The sequence below is a fragment of the Mixophyes fleayi genome, chromosome 3 (genome assembly GCF_038048845.1).
Source record: "Mixophyes fleayi isolate aMixFle1 chromosome 3, aMixFle1.hap1, whole genome shotgun sequence".
In the NCBI taxonomy this organism is placed as follows: domain Eukaryota; kingdom Metazoa; phylum Chordata; class Amphibia; order Anura; family Limnodynastidae; genus Mixophyes; species Mixophyes fleayi.
This window is the reverse complement of record NC_134404.1, coordinates 64,060,320-64,076,254: the sequence shown is the minus strand read 5'-3', so window position 1 is coordinate 64,076,254 and position 15,935 is coordinate 64,060,320. Positions and strand designations below refer to the sequence as shown.

Below are 15,935 nucleotides of genomic sequence, written 5' to 3'. Positions count from 1 at the left end.
AGGGGGAATATATAATTTCTGTACTGAAGCCTTCTACGGCCTTGGTCTGTCACTGCCATTTTTGTTTTCAAATTAAGGTTCACTTTCTAAAAGATGGAGAAGCTACTTCCTTCTACTATTTGCACCATGTAAAAAGCCTTTATCATTTCAGACAATCAGAGAATGGCTAACTGCTCCACTCACATATATTTATAATGAAGTCTAGTTTTGGAAGGAAGTCTGTTTAATATAACCCATGTCACCCTCCACAAGTCTCCTAACTATTATGGTGATCTTACCAGATAATTTTCAGCCTGTTAAAGTTGTTGTCCACTTTGCTTCACTCCACATCAGTGGCTACTTGTTCCTCATTACTCATCACTTGTCACTTGCCCTCATCGCTGCTCGTTATTTGTCATTTATCATTCATCACATCTAGCACAAATCATAACATATCAACTATCACTTCTCAAACTCACTTATACGTGTCACTCATCAATTCTCGTATCCCCTTCACACATCACGCGTTTGTTTGATTCTGACACTTGATTATGTCCAGTCTGATTATGCTTGGCTGTGTCCTATAATGGACAGTGTAGACATGAATATGGTACCTGCACTTTCCAGTTGATGGTTAAGTAGAAATGAGTCTGAAATTACTCTTCATAAAATTAAGCACAATGTTAAAACCTTTAGCGGAAAAAGCACAGTTAATTTTTTTAGCTAAATATTAAAAGTCCTAATTTTAGCAGACAGGTGGGGAAACCAAGAACTTTCATGATGAATAAATCTTAAAATGTTATTTATGATTTTGATATTTCTATTTCTGTAGCTCACACCCCCTGTTTAAAGGAAAGGCAGAAACTTGGAGGAGGGCAGCCCCTACTTGGAGCTTATGTACCCCAATGTGATGAAAAGGGTGACTACAGTCCCCAGCAGTGTCACGGCAGCACCGGTTACTGTTGGTGTGTTAACAGAAATGGTACAGAAATTGCTGGTACAAAAACCCCACCTGGGAACACACGTGTAACATGTGAAGTTCCAGGTAAGACTCATATTTCTTTCATTGTTCTCATTTGTCTTGTCTGGTAAACTGATGTTATTGTGAGATGACGTGTATGTACTTACATGTACAACAATGTCTATAAAACAGGTAAGATATAAGAGAAATTTGCTTTTTGTTGTATGAGAATTCCCACATTTAAAACTAATATTAGAAGTTTATTATTAATTGTATCTTTATATGTGGTTTACAAAACTCGTCAGTCCTATTAAGGTAACATTTTATAAGGGACTAAGGGGCATATTCAATTAGGTTCCGTGATCACAGCAACGCGCGGAGTGCACATTACTGAAAGTAATACGGTACCGCAATAACACGGATTTTCTTTCACAACCCTATGGAGTGCGACGAAATATCAACATTATTGCAGTGCCGCGGATCCCCTTTGCACTCCGTTCATCACGTAACTGAGATCCCAGGACCTAACTGAATATGACCCTTTGGGTCAAGATGTAAATTTGATTTCTAATTTTAAAAGAATCCATAGATTTCCTTTCCCACATGCCATGTTCAGGAGCATGGAAAATGAGGCGGTCCTAATTAAATGCCTGTACATGGTAAGTTCTAAAACAGCACACTGGTCTAGCTGCAAACTTGAACATCTTATTTGCAATTGTTGTTGGTACCTTTCCAAATAACAAAGACATTGGCGAAGTAACACCACAATAGAGCGATACACCTTGGAGGTTAAAACTTTTTCTTAGATTAATACGTTGGTAAACACAGGAGAGGTAGAAAGCCCATTGTGTTGTCCTGCTCTTCCTCAAACAAATCCTTGTCAAAACAAAATACATTATTAGATAAAATGGACTCATGAAATGCCCACAGACACTCAGATGAAGGGGAACCATCATGAAACTTCTCTGAAAATTATTTATTAGACATTCCAGAAGATTACTGTCTAAGAGCACAATGCCCATAAAAACCAAAAATAAATAATCTTCAAACTTTAAAGACCATTCCAATTTATCCAAGAACGAGATATTTCCAAGAAACTATCTAACAATAGATTGCAAGCAAATGTCAACCTATTCAGCAATAGATTGTGGGACTAAATCATTACCAGAAACACTAGATTTAAATGATAAATGAGATGTTCCCATGTGGATCTTGGGTAATTCATGTATGAATTATTTTATTCCATGGCAGGGGAGATATCATTTCTGTACTGAAGACTTCTACGGCCTTGGACTGTCACTGCCATTTTTGTTTTTAAAGTAAGGTTCACTTTCTGAAAGATGGAGAAGCTACTTGCTTCTACTATTTGCAACATGTAAAATGCCTTTATCATTCCAGACAATCAGAGAATGGCTAACTGCTCCACTCACATATATTTATAATGAAGTCCAGTTTTGGAATTTAGCCTGTTTAATATAACCCATGTCACCCTCCACAAGTCTCCTAACTTTTATGGTGATCTTACCAGATAATTTTCAGCCTGTTAAAGTTGTTGTCCACTTTGCTTCACTGCTCATCAGTGGCTACTTGTTCCTCATTACTCATCACTTGTCACTTGCCCTCATCGCTGCTCGTTATTTGTCATTTATTATTCATCACATCTAGCACAAATCATAACATGTCAACTATCACTTCTCAAACTCACTTATAAGTGTCACTCATCAATTCTCGTATCCCCTTCACACATCACGCGTTTGTTTGATTCTGACACTTGATTATGTCCAGTCTGATTATGCTTGGCTGTGTCCTATAATGGACAGTGTAGACATGAATATGGTACCTGCACTTCACAGTTGATTGTTAAGTAGAAATGAGTCTGAAATTACTCTTCATAAAATTGAGCTCAATGTTAAAACCTTTAGCGGAAAAAGTACAGTTAATTTTTTTAGCTAAATATTAAAAGTCCTAATTACAGCAGACAGGTGGGGAAACCAAGAACTTTCATGCTGAATAAATCTTAAAATGTTATTTATGATTTTGACATATCTGTTTCTGTAGCTCACACCCCCTGTTTAAAGGAAAGGCAGAAACATGGAGGAGGGAAGCCCCTACTTGGAGCTTATGTACCCCAATGTGATGAAAAGGGTGACTACAGTCCCCAGCAGTGTCACGGCAGCACCGGTTACTGTTGGTGTGTTAACGCAAATGGTGAAGAGATTGCTGGTACAAAAACCCCACCTGGGCAAACACCAACGACATGTGGAGCTCCAGGTAAGTCTCACAGTGACATATTTATCTAAATATAACAAATAAAATTTACGAAATTATTATTAATATTTTTTGCACAATTGCTCACATTATATCTTTAAGTTCATGGCTTTGTGTATCAAGGTGTCGATTGTGAGGGTGCAAAATTTTTCTCCTCATGGAAACAGCTGGGCAGATCATTTGTAGCAGAATGTGAGCTGGGCACAGGAGTGCACCTCCACATGTATAAACAAAATGTGTTTGAGCAAAAGAAGATATTTAAATGAGCTTCAAGGATTTGAATTCTTGGGGGCATTTGCATTTCAGAAGGTGCCGTAATGCCTGGCAAAACCATTGCATTCTTACAAGTCCTGAGAGGAAACAGAGTGGGTGCCTATACTTTCATCAGGATGAGTTTTGCCCTATACTTATTGAACAGCTTATATATAGGCACAGAATGACCAATGTATTAAAAGGTGTAAATGTGATATGTGACATAAATACAGCCCAAATACACCTCCAATGACTTATTTAAGATAAAAATGAGATGAAAAGACTGTCATTAAGGAGGAAGTGTAAAAGTGCTAGTAGGCAGAACGTAGAAATTATGTGATTTCATTTTCACCAGGATTTTCACAACTGTATCTAAAAAAATAGATTGACCTGTATGACTCACACCATGATAAATCTTTACCTGGTTTGGGAAATATAACTATTAGGAACTCATTCTATAAGTGGCTCATGCATAGCCTCAGGCAGAGATGTAATTTCACATGTAGTATTATATAACTTCAGTAGTATGGGGACCAAGCCGAAAGTCACATACTTATAAACTTCAATTTTGAGACTATCGGTGCCTAGGATTTTGTATTGAGGAACCAGGTGATCACTGTTTTTACCTCTTGTGCAGAAATAACAGCATCCAGAAGCAAATGTGTGTCATGGTAGGGCAGGGAGAGAATGTCCTAGAAGAACAAAAGGGGTCTTGCTGTATTTATGGTAGTAGTTATAACTTAGCATTAAATTAAGCTAATCAGCTGAAGATTTATTGTCACGGTTCTCAAACAGAAGTACAGCTAGGAGTCATGAATTCGGTGAAAACACTCTGTTTATTTGTAGAGAGGTGATAACAACAGGTAATAAGGAGCAGTGATAAATACCAGGTTCCAGCAGATGCAGCAAGTAGCATGAATGTCCAGAAACAATCAAGTAAGGACAACAGGAAATGACATCACAGGATTGGACAACAATAACCAGCAATGACTGCTGGGAGGATCAGGTATATATAAGGGGAATGAGACACACCCAGGTGCATGAGATAATTAGTGAACATACAGGTTAACTCCTTAAGCACAAGAATAATGCACGATAGCAGCACCTCTGGTGAAAAGAGGTACTGCTGGAACACAAAATAGAAATACAAATAATAGAATGACAAAAAGGCAGGAGCTGCCATGCAAGGCAGCATGTAATGCATACGCTGTAGGCAGATCATGACAGTACCCACTCCCTTAAGGGCGGATTCCAGACGCCCAATTACCAAAAATGTCTGAAATCATCGGAATCATAGTCCAGAATTGGGGGGCCAGCAGAAAAGTCCTCGTCCATGGGTGGATGAGCAAAGGAGACTATGCCAGCTGCCAGTTCAAGCTCTGTAGACCTTGCTCTCTTCTTTCGCTTTTTCTTTTTTCGAGAATTCCCTGGAACAGCAGTTTGAACCAATTGGGTGGAGCACAAAGAAATCTCTAGGCCAGGTGAGATGGGTGGACCTGCTGACAATACAGAGGCCCCGTAACAAGGCATAGCGGGAGGTGTTGGTGAAAACTTGTTGATCACTGCCTCGACAAATAGTGGTAAGTCAGATAGGGTGGGGTGATTAGTCTCAATCAAAGGGTTCGCCCATTCCATAGCCTCTCCTCTAAAATTTGTTAATAAAAACAAAACTTGCCTCTTTGGGTCACTGACAAGGCTAGGTACTGAGGGGAAATAAGAAGCACCAAACCTCAGTAGAGCACTAAATTGAGAAAGGTGCCCCTCAAAGGTAGGTGGCAGCTCAGACTTGGAACCCTTGGCAACGGATGGTTCGGACTTGGCAGCAGGCTTGACAGGAGACCCGGACTGGGCGGCAGGCTTGGCAGCAGGCTTGACAGCGGGCCCGGACTGGGCGGCTGGCTTGGCAGCGGGCCCGGACTGGGCGGAAGGCTTGGCAGCGGGCCCGGACTGGGCGGAAGGCTTGGCAGCGGGCCCGGACTGGGCGGAAGGCTTGGCAGCGGGCCCGGACTGGGCGGAAGGCTTGGGAGCTGGCCCGGACTGGGCGGCAGGCTTGGGAGCTGGCCCGGACTGGGCGGCAGGCTTGGGAGCTGGCCCGGACTGGGCGGCAGGCTTGGGAGCTGGCCCGGACTGGGCGGCAGGCTTGGGAGCTGGCCCGGACTGGGCGGCAGGCTTGCCAGCACTTTGAGAAGCCTGAGGGCAGACAGCACTTTGAAAAGCCTGAGGGCAGACAGCACTTTGAGAAGCCTGAGGGCAGACAGCACTTTGAGAAGCCTGAGGGCAGACAGCACTTTGAGAAGCCTGAGGGCAGACAGCACTTTGAGAAGCCTGAGGGCAGACAGCACTTTGAGAAGCCTGAGGGCAGACAGCACTTTGAGAAGCCTGAGGGCAGACAGCACTTTGAGAAGCCTGAGGGCAGACAGCACTTTGAGAAGCCTGAGGGCAGACAGCACCAAGTGGTAACTCGGGCTGGACCGCATGGACTGGCAACTCGGGCTGGACCGCATGGACTGGCAACTCGGGCTGGACCGCATGGACTGGCAACTCGGGCTGGACCGCATGGACTGGCAACTCGGGCTGGACCGCATGGACTGGCAACTCGGGCTGGACCGCATGGACTGGCAACTCGGGCTGGACCGCATGGACTGGCAACTCGGGCTGGACCGCATGGACTGGCAACTCGGGCTGGAGGGACAGAACCCCCTCTGGAGCAGACTGTAAGAGCAGCGCCCCCTCTGGAACAGTCGGTAAGGGCAGCGCCCCCTCTGGAGCAGACGGAAAGGGCAGCGCCCCCTCTGGAGCAGACGGGAAGGGCAGCGCCCCCTCTGGAGCAGACGGGAAGGGCAGCGCCCCCTCTGGAGCAGACGGGAAGGGCAGCGCCCCCTCTGGAGCAGACTGGAAGGGCAGCGCCCCCTCTGGAGCAGACTGGAAGGGCAGCGCCCCCTCTGGAGCAGACTGGAAGGGCAGCGCCCCCTCTGGAGCAGACTGGAAGGGCAGCGCCCCCTCTGGAGCAGACTGGAAGGGCAGCGCCCCCTCTGGAGCAGACTGGAAGGGCAGCGCCCCCTCTGGAGCAGACTGGAAGGGCAGCGCCCCCTCTGGAGCAGACTGGAGCTCAGGAACAGAGACAGCGGCTGAAGACTCAAAACTGGACACAGTGGCAGGAGACTCGGAACCGGACACAGTGGCAGGAGACTCGGAACCGGACACAGTGGCAGGAGACTCGGAACCGGACACAGTTGCAGGAGACTCGGAACCGGACACAGTGGCAGGAGACTCGGAACCGGACACAGTGGCAGGAGACTCGGAACCGGACACAGTGGCAGGAGACTCGGAACCGGACACAGTGGCAGGAGACTCGGAACCGGACACAGTGGCAGGAGACTCGGAACCGGACACAGTGGCAGGAGACTCGGAACCGGACACAGTGGCAGGAGACTCGGAACCGGACACAGTGGCAGGAGACTCGGAACCGGACACAGTGGCAGGAGACTCGGAACCGGACACAGTGGCAGGAGACTCGGAACCGGACACAGTGGCAGGAGACTCGGAACCGGACACAGTGGCAGGCGACTCGGGACCGGACACAGTGGCAGGAGACTCGGGACCGGACACAGTGGCAGGAGACTCGGAACCGGACACAGTGGCAGGAGACTCGGAACCGGACACAGTGGCAGGAGACTCGGAACCGGACACAGTGGCAGGAGACTCGGAACCGGACACAGTGGCAGGAGACTCGGAACCGGACACAGTGGCAGGAGACTCGGAACCGGACACAGTGGCAGGAGACTCGGAACCGGACACAGTGGCAGGAGACTCGGAACCGGACACAGTGGCAGGAGACTCGGAACCGGACACAGTGGCAGGAGACTCGGAACCGGACACAGTGGCAGGAGACTCGGAACCGGACACAGTGGCAGGAGACTCGGAACCGGACACAGTGGCAGCAGGCTCCAAGCTGGAGGCAGATGATGTGACCTCAGAGCTGGAGGCAGATGATGTGACCTCAGAGCTGGAGGCAGATGATGTGACCTCAGAGCTGGAGGCAGATGATGTGACCTCAGAGCTGGAGGCAGATGATGTGACCTCGGCACAGGAGACAGAGGCTGGCACCTCGGCACAGGAGACAGAGGCTGGCACCTCGGCACAGGAGACAGAGGCTGGCACCTCGGCACAGGAGACAGAGGCTGGCACCTCGGCACAGGAGACAGAGGCTGGCACCTCGGCACAGGAGACAGAGGCTGGCACCTCGGCACAGGAGACAGAGGCTGGCACCTCGGCACAGGAGACAGAGGCTGGCACCTCGGCACAGGAGACAGAGGCTGGCACCTCGGCACAGGAGACAGAGGCTGGCACCTCGGCACAGGAGACAGAGGCTGGCACCTCAGCACAGGAGACAGAGGCTTGCACCTCGGCACAGGAGACAGAGGCTGGCACCTCGGCACAGGAGACAGAGGGAATGGGTGCCTCAGGACAGGCGGCTGGAGCTGGCAGATTGGGTCTCTTCGCAGAGAACAGGAATGCTGGAGCATAAACAGATTTGGAGTGCCGAGAGGAAACAACAGGAGATGGTTCAGTAAGCTGACGTGGTCTACGGACAGGACAGTCCTGCAAGAAATGTGCATTGCTGGCACAGTAGAGACACAGTTTGTTGGTTACTCTGCGCTGTCGCTCCACTTCGGTCAGATGGGGGCGTGGCCCACTTGTGAACCGGGCATTAGTTAAACTGCAGTTGTTAGTTAAATGCAAATTTGACATGGTATTATTGCAAGGTGTTGGCGGCACGGATTCAGCAGCAGACAGAGTTGGCTGGGTCAAATCAACAGCATTAGATTTCAGTGAAACCATCTCTGATAGTCTCCTGAGTGGGTCCAAAAGCAAAGCGGAAAATCCGGCCAGCTGGGAGCGCAACAATATAATGTCCATTTGTAAGGTTTGTAGCAGGGGTAATTCCATGATAGGTAAAACAGACATGTTGCAAAAGACAAATGAAAACTTGATTGCAGCAAAAAAAAGTCCCAGAATAAAACAAAACTTTCACCTGACTCCAAAGCTGTTTTTTGGGCTGGTTATACTGTCACGGTTCTCAAACAGATGTACAGCTAGGAGTCATGAATTCGGTGAAAACACTCTGTGTTTATTTGCAGAGAGGTGATAACAACAGGTAATAAGGAGCAGTGATAAATACCAGGTTCCAGCAGATGCAGCAAGTAGCATGAATGTCCAGAAACAATCAGGTAAGGACAACAGGAAATGACATCACAGGATTGGACAACAATAACCAGCAATGACTGCTGGGAGAATCAGGTATATATAAGGGGAATGAGACACACCCAGGTGCATGAGATAATTAGTGAACATACAGGTTAACTCCTTAAGCACAAGAATAATGCACGATAGCAGCACCTCTGGTGTAAAGAGGTACTGCTGGAACACAAAATAGAAATACAAATAATAGAATGACAAAAAGGCAGGAGTTGCCATGCAAGGCAGCATGTAATGCATACGCTGTAGGCAGATCATGACATTTATATAGGATCCATAATAAGTTGCTCCATTCATGTTTTGGTATTTGGTTTACTATTATTAGGGCATATTTTTCCTTAGCTAGGTAATCTAATAACGTGTCAATTTTATCACCGTGCCAATTTTATTACAAGTCCTTACTTGCACAATAAGCACCTTTTGCCCTTTAATGGTGTGCCACCTGGTAAAACCAACCTTGTTTTTGGAAATAACAATTTTGTGCTCATTATTTGAGAGACAGAATTCCAGTTCTGTTTGTCTTTCACTTATTTATTTACAATTGCATCCCATTTAAGCAATACACTGACCCTTTGTATGTCACTTACATAACGTATTTCCATTGACTTTAAAATAATTCTTGATAGCCTCTGGTTCCAAAGCATTCCTCACCCCTGGTACTAAACTGTCAGGTTTAACCTCCATGTCCAGCCATTCCTGAGATATTTAGAGTTGAGAATAATGGATAAGGGTGAAAGGTCAGAAATACACCATGGAAGATATTCAGTTGCAACCATACTAGGGAGCAAACCACCCATTACTAGGACATAACCAGTTCTAGTCTGAAATATAGTTTGTGGGAAGCAAGGAAGTAGGACGCAGGATGTGTGCTTCAACTAAACCCACTAAATCAATAGTGACAAGGAAGACAGCATGACCCAGGAGAATTTAGAATACTATTAAAGTCACCAACCACATCACTTTAGTAAATATATTTAAAAACACTTTATATACACCATATACAGTGATTAAGATAGTCTGCATTCCCCAAGATAACATTTTAGAAGAATATATCTGCTTTTTGAATCAATTTAACAGGTATATAACTCAACGTTTTTATAATTTGTATACAAGAATAAAAACTCCTCTAATGAAGAAAAGAGACTTATACATAATTAAGAGGCAAAAACTAAAAATTGGGATAGACATTTAGGGAAATCAAACATGAGACCTGAGTACTTTTCCCCAAGTTAACCTACCCTCATTTTCTTCCCCAAATTACAAAAGGCTTTATTCCCTTTTAACTAAAAAAAAAAACAGAATCATATAAGTAAAACAATATTACATAAACCCTGCATGCAGCATTTTCAATGTACCCCCTGCCTTTATCACAAGTACAGGCTGTAATTTGGGTTCCGACCCAGATACAATGTGATCCGGTGAGCAGACCTGCTTATTTCACATGGAGGGCTCCATTTACGGCCTGTCTTGCTCTTACACTTCTCCAGCCAAGCAGCCGTCTCTGCAGCTCATTTTAGTGGTGTGATGTCATCTAGGATCACAAAAGGTTCCCAAGCACATGTAGACTAAATTGTATAGGCATACATAGAACTAATTAGGGTTGGCTGATCTTATAATGGAGAGCTGCAGACAAAGGCGTCTACCTACATTGCGAAAATCATATGACATTCCCTTTATATTTTAAAGGGCCTTGTTTTTCATTGTCTAAATTTTGGGGAAACATTCGTTTCTGTACGATTAACACAAATATTTGTATTGGAGCTATTTAACATTAGGCAAAACCAGGAGATATTGTAATTATTTTCTATGGGGATGGCGAACTAGAGTCAATTTACCAAGCTCTGAAAACCTTAGCTTTGCAGAGCTTGTAGTCAGTTGCTAACGCCAGCTGATGATGGCATTAGCAGCTGAAGTCTATGGCCACTCTACCACAAGTGCAATGGGTAGAGGGATCTTTTCAGATCACGACCCCCTGTCAAATTATTAGCTCAGATTGATCCGCCTGGGAGACAGAATGAGAAAGTGCTCACTTTCTAACATTGTCTTTACCAGGGCAGTTTCTTATCAAAAGGGCTGCCCTGGCATGATTAGGATGATAAATAGATCTGAAAATGCATCTCTTATCGCTGTGATCAGTGGTGCAGTTTTGATCAATTTATGTTTATATGTTACCTTTTTATACGCAGGAGCATTGTGCGGACTGTCCTTGCACTACAATCTGGTTGAAATTATTAGCACTAGTTTATGGAGTTCATTAACTAGCGCCAGTTCTAGATTTTGGGCCTGATTCATGTTTGGACATAAGCCCCTTTTCGTGCTGTATCTTGCATTAAATAGTTTTGAACCTGCTCAGAAACTGACCTTACTCCATTGGACGCCATTGTATGCAGTTCATGTCTGAACTGAAATGACACTTATGTCTGCCTACGACTTGAAGGGAGAACGGGGCAGGAAAGGGGCGGATGAACATAGGCCATGTACAGTCAGGGCACACCGACGCAGATGCGGCCACCTAGGTTTCTCTGAAGTGCGTTTTTTTTAGCCGTATCATTTGCACCACCTATAGGGCAGGTGTAAGCGCTGGCTGATATTGATGACTGTCATGGCATAGTCTTTGGATAACAAAACGACACATATGCATGCCACTAGATACACAAACAAAATGTGCACGTAAGGAGCATTGACTATATCAACGCATTGTATGTACAGTATACATTAACAGCATCATCATCATCATCACCATTTATTTATATAGCGCCACTAATTCCGCAACGCTGTACAGAGAAATCACTCACATCAGTCCCTGCCCCATTGGGGCTTACAGTCTAAATTCCCTAACAGACACACACAGACAGACACAGGCAGGCAGACTAGGGTCAATTTGTTAGCAGCCAATTAACCTAGTAGTATGTTTTTGGAGTGTGGGAGGAAACCGGAGCACCCGGAGGAAACCCACGTAAACATGGGGAGAACATACAAACTCCTCACAGATAATGCCATGGTCGGGAATTGAACTCATGACCCCAGTGCTATAAGGCAGAAGTGCTAACCACTACGCCACCGTGCTGCCCAGCATGATGATTTATGTATTTAATGTAAAAAATATATATATTTTCAAATCCATATTTTTATTAATGATTATAGTGTTAAGAGTTCATTTATTTTATGATGAAAATTTTTTTGCTATACGTTCTGACCTTCTAGTGAACAACGCAATATACTGTAATCTGTTTTGTTTGTCTACATATAGCAAGCAATGTTGAGGCAGAGTGTACTTCTATCCAGATTCAAATGGTATCTTGAGATATGCTTGGATTTCAATACGGTCCGAACTACGCTCAAGTTCAGTGCTTTTTTTTCAAAATGCAAGTTGTGTGCAGGTTGCGTACGAACATGAATCAGACCCTTTGCGCGCAAATTTGTGTGCAGTGGAACCAGCAGAGCGCTGGGTTTTCTAAAACACACTTTTTTAATAAAAGCAGAGTTGTGGATCTCTTATAAGTGTAGTGTCAGAAGACCCGGCAGTGCTCCAGCATAATTGTTACAGATTCATCTTAATAATATGATAATTGCATAGGGGATGTTTTCATCCTGGGTATATACAGGCATTCATTTTTGGGGGTTTTGCTATGTGGAGTGAAGTGAAGAAGGGGCTTGAGCCATGAAATACCTGTACCTGCACCATTAAATCTCTGCTACAATGTAAATTCATATTCTTTTTGTCAGCACAATTCTTTAAATTTCAGTATGACTGTGTGCTGCCTTTTGTCTAATTTTCTGTATGCAAATATTTTCATAACAATATGGCACTGTATATTTAGTTTTGTTAGTAGAAACAGTAACAATTTTAAAATATACAGTTATCAGACTCCCTAGGTACTAAAATTTGTCTGGGAAAAGGCCACATATTTTGGATATTCAGAATGAATTACTTGTTTTTAATTATCTAAATTAAACGCTTGATCTTTATAGTGAAATAAAGACATCCTTATCTGTGTGGAGTTTGTATGTTCTCCCTGTGTTTTTGTGGGTTTCCTCCGGGAGCTCCGGTTTCCTCCCACACTCCAAAAACATACTAGTAGGTTAATTGGCTGATTTCAAAATTGACCCTAGTCTGTCTCTCCCTCTCTTTCTGTGTGTGTGTGTGTGTGTGTGTGTGTGTGTGTGTGTGTGTGTGTGTGTGTGTGTGTGTGTGTGTGTGTGTGTGTGTGTGTGTGTGTTTGTGGGTACATTAAAGAATTTAGACTGTAAGCTCCAATGGGCCAGGGACTGATGTGAATGAGTACAGCGCTCCGGAATCAGTGGTGCTATATAAATAAATGATGATGATGATGATGCTCCATGCCTGACCTGTTTGGGACAATTAGTTTAACAAATAGATATGAAACCTCCAGAAGAAAAAATATTTAATTAGTGACATATTATGATTAATTGCAGCAGATATGTGGGTAACAAACTCATTTGTGTTATCTAATCTTAAAAAATAACAATGTTATTACCTATGACTGTTTCAGTGCTTGAAGGAAAGACAGAAACTAATTGGAGAAAGGACGCGCATACTGGGAGCTTAATATAGTGACAAACAAGAAACAATGATCCGTGCACGCACTGAGGGCAGAGAATGGGTGTTTCTATGCTCAAACATTGTGCAGTGCTCCAGCATAATTGTAACCGTTTCACTCCTATTTATACGATAATTGCACAGGGGATGTTACCATTCTGGGTATATAGGCATTCATTTTGGGTTTTGATATGTGGAGTTTAGTGAAGACAGGGCTTAAGCCATGAAACATCTGTCGCCATTAAATCTCTGCCACAATGTAAAATCATTTTCACTTTGACAACATAATATAATTTTTTTAATTTCAATTTGATTGTGTGTTGCCTTTTGTCTCATTATTTGTATTCGTATTGATACACTTTTAATATTCTCAAAAATGTATGACACTATATATTTAGTTGTGTTACTATATACAGTAACAATTCTAAAATATATAGTCATCAGGCTCCCAAGGTTCTAATAATTGTCTGCAAAAAGACAACATTCTTTAGCTATTCAGAGTTTATTACTTGTTTTTTTATTCTCTAAATTAAACATTTGATCTTCATGGTGAAACAAAGACAAGTTTGATGTCTGACCTGTTTGGGACAATTGTTTTATGAAATAGATTTGAATCCTCCTGAAGAAGAAAAATATTTAACTAGTGACATATTCTGATTACTTACTCAATATCCAAATTTCATCAGATATGTGGATTCCAAAGTAATTTGTGTTAACTAATCTTAAAATATAACAATGTTACTATGTTTGCCTGTTTCAGTGGTTGATACCCCCTGCTTGAAGGAACGAAAGAAACTTATTGGAGATAAAACACCCCAAGTTGGAGCTCATGTACCTCAGTGTGATGAAAAGGGCGACTACCATCCACTGCAGTGTCACGGCAGCTCCGGTTACTGTTGGTGTGTTGACACAAATGGTAAAGAGATTGCTGGTACAAAGACCCCACCTGGCCACACACGCCCAACATGTGGAGTTCCAGGTAACACTCACTATGTGTTATGGTAAAATCATCCTGTAATCTATAAATAGTAATGGAATTTAACAGAAATAAAGATTATGTTTGTTAATATAAAGAAAGAGACAGTTTTCCACTGTTATTACAGTTTTACACTGTTAAATATACATGTCCTTGTGCATCATTACAAGTATATGTCACTTCTTGAAGAACATTTGGCCATAACGCTCATTATTGAGAAGAATGGCTCAAAGCATTCCAATCACATACCTAATTATTCATTTGCATAGCCCATTACTTTCACGTATTTCACAAGAATTACCACTGACTGGTGTTGGCGCTACTAAGCTGGGAGGCGCGGAGTCTAACGCAGCCCTGGTGTTCACCAGGGACCCCAGCAAGGAGGTATGGATTACGCTGCGTGAGGTGCGCAGGTCGCGGTTCTACCAGATAGTCACCAGTGCAGTGAATGAAGCGTAGTCAGACAGGCTGGGTAGGAACCAAGGAAGCGCAGTACCACGGAGAATAGGCAAGAGAGTAATCAGGAACGGTCCAAGGGTCAAATCCAGTACGGGCAGCAAGGTACAGTGGGTAATCCGGAAGAGTAGTCAAGGGAGCCAAGTTCAGAATTCAGGAGACAACAAGTAATGTAAGGAAGCTAGAGATGTATGAACAATACTCTGGCACCCTAATCGTGCCAGAGTGAGGCTTAAATACAGTGAGAGAGGAAGTGGAGGACAGAAGTTCCCGGCGATCAGACACAGCTGATCGCTGGGCAGCTGCGATCAGAAGATGACCGTCTCCGGCACCCATGAGGGGTGTGGAGGCGGCGCCTGACAATTACGCTGTGGATGAAAAGATGTAATCCATAGTTTCTTACAGCAATAGATAGTGCAAAGTTCATAAAAGAACTAAGATACAAATACCGGACCTTGATTGGTTAAGATATTCTCGGGATACTCATAAGGTTGAACAAAGACATTTCAGAACACCTCAGAAGTGAATCTTGCAGTGCCGTCTTTTACTAGTAATGTCACTGCAAATTTCAAATAGTGATTGATGATAGTAAGTGTAGAGATTTAGACATTTTAACTAGGTTCATGTTTTAAGTGATTCTAAATACCATCTTCTAACGAGAGGTTGAAGTGCTGCTCTCTGAAGCATTTTCTCATCCTCTCCTATGACAACGACCTTGTAATTCTTACACCATCTTTCCTTGTGTTATTGTATATCAGCCTAATAGAAGTGTACGAATACTTGATTCTGTGTTCTGTGATCCGCATTTCTTTAACTGACTAATATAGGCCGCAAGGACATCTGCCAGGTCCTCTAAAGATATTACAATTTGAGTTATTCTCACATGGCAATTGGGTCAATTCTCGGACTAGTTGATCTTTTACAGTGAATAATCAATCTCTCTACTATAGTAATTTGATCAAATCTGCATTTACTCCATTCCTTGAATATGGCTTACATTTTTAATTTTAAACTAGTGACATAAAAGAATAAATGATCCGTACACGGACTGAGGGCAGAGAATGGTTCTTTCTATGCTCAAACATTGTGCAGTGCTCCAGCATAATTGTAACCGTTTCACTCCTATTTATACGATAATTGCACAGGGGATGTTTCCATTCTGGGTATATAGGCATTCATTTTGGGGTATTGATATGTGGAGTGCAGTGAAGACAGGGCTTGAG

At 43.6% G+C, this 15,935-nt stretch overlaps 1 protein-coding gene across 3 annotated transcripts in view; it reads left to right on the top strand.

Moving 5' to 3' along the window:
• The window catches only part of LOC142143610 (uncharacterized), a 98,404-nt gene that overhangs the window by 26,772 nt on the left and 55,697 nt on the right, over positions 1–15,935 (top strand). For 2 of the 3 annotated variants that reach the window (XM_075201585.1, XM_075201583.1), the window contains 3 exons: positions 812–1,024; positions 2,999–3,211; positions 14,041–14,259. In XM_075201585.1, coding sequence (XP_075057686.1) covers positions 812–1,024; positions 2,999–3,211; positions 14,041–14,259 — 645 coding nt within the window. The remainder of the gene's footprint in view (positions 1–811; positions 1,025–2,998; positions 3,212–14,040; positions 14,260–15,935) is intronic. The other variant, XM_075201584.1, reaches the window with a different exon arrangement.